At 51.1% G+C, this 7,214-nt stretch overlaps 1 protein-coding gene across 1 annotated transcript; it reads left to right on the top strand.

Moving 5' to 3' along the window:
* Positions 1 to 5,599: 5,599 nt before the first annotated feature.
* LOC136302485 (olfactory receptor 14J1-like) lies at positions 5,600 to 6,187 on the top strand. The gene has a single exon (XM_066205960.1). The coding sequence runs from the start codon at positions 5,600 to 5,602 to the stop codon at positions 6,185 to 6,187; it is 588 nt and encodes a 195-aa protein (XP_066062057.1).
* Positions 6,188 to 7,214: the final 1,027 nt, after the last annotated feature.

Below are 7,214 nucleotides of genomic sequence, written 5' to 3'. Positions count from 1 at the left end.
GACAAGTGACCCTTGCAGGCCTGGGGCCTCATTGCCTCCTTGTCCCTGCTCAGCAGCCTGGCAGGGGCCGCCCCATGGTGCTGCCCTTGGCATTGCACATCCCCACATCCCAGTGGCCTGGGAAGAGCCCTGAGCACTGAGGGAATGTGGTGGTTTAGCATGAATGTGAAAGATTTAATTTTTTTTTTTTTTTAAGAAAGAATAGTATTGACAGCTTGGTTGACAAATAAGAGTGTTGTACATGTCTCTTGGGACCCAGTCTTGAATCAAAGGTACCAAGTGACTCAGTCGTCTTTCTGTTTCTGGCTGGCAAGGAGTTAACACCACTTCATAAGTCAGAGGTTCAGGCTAGGCCTCCCCAGAGCCAGGCCCGGCAAGGCCTTGGGAGGGCCACTGCCTGTAGGAGAGCTGCCTGGGCCGGCACTGTCCCCTTTTTCTTCCAGCTCCTCTGATGGCGAGAGGAGGATTGCAGATCGGCAGTGCTGGCCCTGTGCCAGGGGCCGCGGTGGCCGGTGGCCGTGCTCTGGGCTTGACTGCCGGAACCTCTTGTCTCACAAAATCACAGAATATGTAGGCTGGAAGAGACCTTCAAGGTCATTGAGTCCAACCCAGCCCTAACACCTCAACTAGATCATGGCATCAAGTGCCACATCCAGTCTCTTTCTCAACACATCCAGGGATGGTGATGGCACCACCTCCCTGGGCAGACTATTCCACTTTTTAATCACTCGTTCAGTGAAAAACTTCTTCCTAATTTCCAACCTGGATTTCCCTTGATGCAGCTTAAGACTGTGTCCTCTCATTCTGTCAGTTGCTGCCTGGAGAAAGAGACCAACCCCTCCTGACTACAGCCACCTTTCAGGGAGTTGTAGAGAGGGATAAGGTCACCTCTGTGTCTCCTTTTCTCCAGGCTAAACAAGCCCAGCTTGCTCAGTCGTTCCTCACAGGAGTTGTGTTCCAAGCCCCTCACCAGCCTTGTTGCCTCCTCTGGACACGTTCAAGCATCTCAACATCCTTCCTAAACTGAGGGCCCAGAACTGGACACAGCACTCGAGGTGTGGCCTCACCAGTGCTGAGTACAGGGGAAGAATCACCTCCCTGCTCCTGCTGGCCACGCCATTCCGGATCCAGGCCAGGTGCCATTGGCCTTCTTGGCCACCTGGGCACACTGCTGGCTCCTGTTCAGCTGTCTGCTGACTAGAACCCCCAGGTCCCTTTCCACCTGGGCACTGTCCAGCCATGCTGTGCCCAGCCTATAATGCTGCAGGGGGTTACTGTGGCCAAAATGCAGGTATCGACACTTGGACTCATTAAACTTCATTTTATTAGACTCTGCCCACCCATCCAACTGTTCCAGGTCTCTCTGAAGAGCCATCCTATCTTCCAAGCGGTCGACACACACTCCCAGCTTAGTGTCGTCCACGAATTTACTAATGAAATATTCGATACCCTCATCAATGGCATCAATACAAACATTGAACAGAGCTGGCCCCAGCACAGACCCCTGAGGAACACCCCTGGTGACTGGCTGCCAGCTGGATGCAGCACCCTTCCCCACCACTCTCTGGGCCCGGCCATGCAGCCAGTTGTTAACCCAGCCAAGAGTGCTCCTGTTCAAGCCGTGGGCTGTCAGCTTTTCCAGGAGCATGCTGTGGGAGACAGTGCCTAAGGCCTTGCTGAAGTCCCAACAGACAACATCCACAGCCTTTCCCACATCCACCAGGCGGGTCGCCTGGTCATAAAAGGAGATCAGGTTGCTCAAACATGACTTACCTATCCTAAACCCGTGCTGGCTGATGGAGGAGAGAATTTTGAAAATTCTTCTCTGGAGCTCCAGGGAGCTAATCCAAGTTTGAGTTGCTTTAGATCAGACCAGGGCCGGAGGAGGGTCATCCATCAGTGTTCTTGAGCATGATTCTTCTCCATGCTCCCCCTGCTATCACTTTCAGCCTTGAAGTTCTGGGAGTCAGCTGGAGAAGGGGGAAAAAAAAAAGGCTTTAGGCAAAGACATTAACCTTTTTCCTTCCTTCATAGAAGACAGAGTGATTTGAAATGTAAGGAGAGAGTATGAGACAAAAGTTAGCAAAAGAACTGATAAAGACTATTGGAAGAAGTGGATATTTCTGACCAGACTTCTCTGGATGTGAATTACAGAAAAATAGATTATTATAATGCTGTTTGGGAGAATGCAAGTTCTAGTCAAACAGTTGTATGTACTGATATGAATGAGATTTAATTTAGGATTTTGAATAGAAAATATACCCGGCTCCTGGGAAAAAATAAGGAAGTCTCAGCCTCTGAGACAAAGATGCTTCTAGAAAGGAAGTAATTTTGAACTTCCGGCTCCTAGGCATAATAGGAGGTCTCAATTTCTTTTGAGGTAGTGATGATTTTAGAGAAAGAAGAAGGGAATCCTTGCTTTATACTAGAAAAGCATTCTTAAAATTGTACCTCAAACATGCAGAGGCCCATAAGCAGCTTGGGAAACTGTTATATGGGTGGGACTGCACAGAATCTGCAAAAATTCCATGTGGTTGCAGATTTGTGACCATGAGAACCACCAGACCTTTTCCTGTGGCACGTATCTCCATAAACTCTAGAGAGGCTCCTCTCCCAAGGTGATGCAGGATTGTGTTTAAATAGCTGCAACTGGCTAAAAATCATAGTTTTCTCTCTGTTGATTTGGAAAGTGAACGGTTTGTGGTAAGTGGAAAGATGTTTGAATGTCTCATTTTTCCTTTTTCTCTTCTCTTAGTGTATGCTAATAAAATCTATCTGTTTTTACTTTTAAGTTGAGCCTGTTTCAGCATTTTCTCCCAAAATCTTATCTCCCAGCTAGTAAACAAAATTCAGCAAACATAAAACCACCACAGGAAGGGACAGCATCTGCCTTGCCAGGGGCTGGAGCTCAGGCCTTGGCCTTTTGCATTCCTGAAACACATGCAGGTTTGCTCAGCATCAGAGACACCTTTGCCTTGTTTGTCCCCACCTGTCATCAGTGCCTGCGGTGTTCTGCTCTAACTGGAACCTGGGGACACTTTCTCAGGCGTGTCCCTCAATGGGACCCATTTAAAACTTCAAGAAACATTGGCCTTTTTAATCTGACTTTGAGTCCTTGAGAAGTTTTTTGAACTCTCTCTCAGGGACTGAGTCTGATGTAAACAACAGCAAATCCCCAAGAGGCTCATTAGCATCCTTGTGCTGTGTCTGTGCTGCTGAGCTGGGCCGGGCTCCTGACACAGAGGCACCTCCTGGCAACCAAGATGAGCTTCAAAAAGGCATTTCTCCATCAAAGTGGCTCCTGTGCACAGCCCAGCAGGGCTGGGGCACTGCTTTCAGCCACCCTGGGCACAGCACACAGGCACAGAGAGCTTCAATCACTCAGGGCTGGGAAGATGCTGAGGACTGACTGGGCGAGAATCATTTCCAGCCCTTGACACTGGAAGCCTCTGGCTGCAGGACAATGCAGCTGCAGCTCCTGCAATGATCTCCTAAAGCAGGAACATCCCATTATGGATTCTGTAAGTACAACTCAGACTATCTCTGCTGTAAGCATGTGGACATGCTCAGGGCTTCTGCTCACTCCAGGAATATTTCCAGGACAATAATTTTTATAAAGATAAAATTTACTCAGTCATTGTTTTCAGTTTCTTACTCCTGGTGAACGGGGGGGATAAATAATAAACAACTTCATGTTTAAAAGTCCCTAAGGCATCTGAACTATACCTCCAGTGCTATTCATGGGTTCCCAAAAGTGCTTTCATCCACTCCTTTGCCCATGGACAGCACCAGCATCACCTTCACTGGAGCCATCAGGCTTAGTCTGACCTGTCCTTTCTCCAAGCTCCAAACAGAACCTGCCCCCAGCTAGTGCCCTGCAAACAGGCAGGTTTCTGTAGGGCCAAGGAGAGTGCACAGAGATTTGGGGTCTGTGAGTGCTGGCAGGGAGAGATCAGGAACAGGGAAATACCTCCAGGAGAAAAATCTCCAGGAAGCAGGGAGAAGATCAGGCAATGAGAGATAACAAAACCCAGAAATGCTGTGGCAGGGAGAGATCTCCAGAGGATCCTTTCCAGTGCAGCCCCTCCCTCGGAACAAGCCCCCTCCCTCTTGTCCCCCAGCCAAGCCTCTGCCCTCAGGGCTGGGGGTCCAAGGCATGAAGCCCCTCCTGTGCAGGCAGAGCTGCAGCAGAGCCGTGGGGCAGCTCTGCAGCCCCGGGCCCAGTTCCCTTTGCAGAGCACAGGGCTGGGAGCAGCTGCCTGGCACTGGGGGGCTCTGGGAGGGGGCACAGCTGGCTCAGGGTGACCCTGTCCCCAGTGCCCGGCTGTGGGCAATGCTGTCAGTGCAGCCAGGGAAGGAGCTCCATCTCATTTAATCCAGTGCCATCATTAGGACACTTGAAAGTCTCCCTGAGATTTCCTTCCAAGCTTCCAGCTTCCCTCCACAATGCAAACGTGCCCTGTAGCATCTTTGTGTTATCTGAAAGCCCCACGGGGAGACACACAAGTTCTGTGATGGAGAAAATGCTGTTGGGTTGGTGGAATGAGTCCCGTGTGTCCTTGGGTACAAATGTGGGGCTGAGCCCTTGAGAAGAGGATGGACATTGGGTGGACTGTGGTGGATCCATCAGCTCTCAGCAGTGTCAGGATGGTTTTTAAAGGAAACTTGGGAGGGTGATCATCCTGTGTAGGGGACAGGTGAAAGCCCAGAGAATCCTGGAACAGGACAGGGTGACAGACCTCCTCCCCTCATTCTCCATGCACCACCTTGCCTCAGAGAACTTGCTCTGTTCTCCCTGAGCGCAGCAGCAGAAATGCTGAGAGTTTCTGACATCAAAAATAGTCAAGTGGAGATGAAGAAAAGCTGTTGAAAAAACTCTAGAACATTTAAACAGACTTTACCATTCCTGGTCACTGGCAGTGGGAGTACAAGCTGACAGAGACTTCTGTATTAACAGGGTTTCAAAGTGGAACATGAGGACGGGTTCCCTGTCCCCCTCTCACGTCTGCACGGCAAGGCTGAATTGAAAAAACCCTACATGTAATTGCCCTGAACCTGAAGACCCACTCAGCCAGCACCAACCAGGGCTCCCCAGTTGGAGTTTAAGGAAAATCTGCTAGAAAATCAAAAGGCTGTCAGTGTGATACAGAAGAATGGTCTGTGGGAAAAGGCTTTGATTTTACTGAAAGAACTTTCTCCTAACCTGTAACTGATCTTTTCTCCTTGAACAGGCCCCCATGGCCAGACACAGCAAATGTCCAACAGCAGCTCCATCAGCCACTTCCTCCTGCTGGCATTGGCAGACACGCGGCAGCTGCAGCTCCTGCACTTCTGCCTCTTCCTGGGCATCTCCCTGGCTGCCCTCCTGGGCAACGGCCTTGTCATCAGCGCCGTAGCCTGCGGCCACCACCTGCACAGCCCCATGTTCTTCTTCCTGCTCAACCTGGCCCTCACCGACCTGGGCTCCATCCTCACCACTGTCCCCAAAGCCATGCACAATTCTCTCTGAGACACCAGGACCATCTCCTATGAAGGATGTGCTGCACAGCTCTTTCTGTTTGTGTTTTTCATTTCGGCAGAGGTTTCCCTCCTGACCATCATGTGCTACGACCGCTACGTGTCCATCTGCAAACCCCTGACCTACGGGACCCTCCTGGGCAGCAGAGCTTGTGCCCACATGGCAGCAGCTGCCTGGGCCAGTGCCTTTCTCAATGCTCTGCTGCACACGGCCAATACATTTTCCCTGCCCCTGTGCGAGGGCAATGTCCTGGGCCAGTTCTTCTGTGAAATCCCACAGATCCTCAAGCTCTCCTGCTCACACTCCAAACTCAGGGAGCTTGGGGTTCTTTTGTTTTCCATCTGTTTATGTCTTGGTTGTTTTGTGTTCATGGTTTTCTCCTATGTGCAGATCTTCAGGGCTGTGCTGAGGATCCCCTCTGAGCAGGGACGGCACAAAGCCTTTTCCACCTGCCTCCCCCACCTGGCCGTGCTGTCCCTGTTCTTCAGCACTGGCACATTTGCCTACCTGAAGCCTCCCTCCATCTCCTCCCCATCCCTGGATCTGGCCCTGTCAATTCTGTACTCGGTGGTGCCTCCAGCCCTGAACCTCGTCATCTACAGCCTGAGGAACCAGGAGCTCAAGGCTGCAGTGTGGAAACTGATGACTAGGCAAGTTCAGAAACATTAATCTGCTGCCCAGTTCTTGCAAATCATTTGTAATAAAGGTCATCTTTGATAGATCTTGTTGCTTTGCTTGCAGTTTTTTTTTTTTTTTTATTTCCTATGATTAATTTTCAATTATGTTCACAAAGCAAGGCCATTGTTTGTGCCCTGACTTCTTTTGTTTCACTCCATATTTTCTGTGGTCAAAAGACTGTGTCAATGAGGAGCTGTGCACTCAGTGGCTTTAAACGAACTAAAGGATCTCCCAGAAAAGTTTTCACTGGAGATCCCCTGTTTTGTTCCCTTCCTTGGCAGCTTCAGCAGCAATGTCTGTGTGCAGGGCTGGGGACAGATAAGTGATGGCACAGCAGCTCTGGCCTGCTGGCCACACCATTCCTGATCCAGGCCAGGAGCCATTGGCCTTCTTGGCCACCTGGCCACACTGCTGACTCATGTCCAGCCTGCTGTCCAGCAGTCCCCTCAGGTCTGTTTCTGCCTGGCCACTGTCCAGCCGCTCTGTCCCCAGCCTGTAGCACTGCAGGGGTTGTTGTGGCCCAAGTGCAGGACCTGGCCCTTGGTCTTGTTAAACCTTCCATTGCTGGATTTGGGCCCTGGATCCAGCCTTTCCAGGGCCCTGTGCAGTGCCCTCCTACCCTCCAGCAGATCCACACTCACACCCAGCTTGGTGTCAGCTGCAAATTTGCTGATGGTGGACTCAATCCCCTCATCCAGACCATCAATGCAAATATTGAAATCCACGCTGGCTGGGTCTGATCCCTCGGCCATCCTGTGGGTGTCGTGTGATGGCACTCAAGGTGATCTGTTCCATAACCTTGCTGGGCACCAAGGTCAGGCTGACAGGCCTGGAGTTCCCCAGATCCTCCTTCCAGCCCTTCTTGGGGATGGGCTCACGTTGGCACCTCCAGTCCTCTGGGACCTCCCTGGGGAGCCAGGACTGATGAGAAATGATGGAGAGCAGCTTGGGGAGCTCATCCACCAGCTCCCTCATCCCCCTAGGAGGGCTCCCATCTGGTCCCAGGGACACCTGTGAG

The sequence above is a fragment of the Chamaea fasciata genome, unplaced genomic scaffold (assembly GCF_029207755.1).
Source record: "Chamaea fasciata isolate MVZ Bird 193981 ecotype frontalis unplaced genomic scaffold, bChaFas1.0.hap1 SCAF_29, whole genome shotgun sequence".
Lineage (NCBI taxonomy): Eukaryota > Metazoa > Chordata > Aves > Passeriformes > Sylviidae > Chamaea > Chamaea fasciata.
Note: the sequence above shows the minus strand (reverse complement) of the source record. Positions and strands in the feature narration are given on the sequence as shown.

What these genes read in the sequence shown, in the direction of transcription:
- LOC136302485 (XM_066205960.1), top strand. Translation starts at nt 5,600, where the DNA reads ATGTGCTACGACCGCTACGTGTCCATCTGCAAACCCCTGACCTACGGG.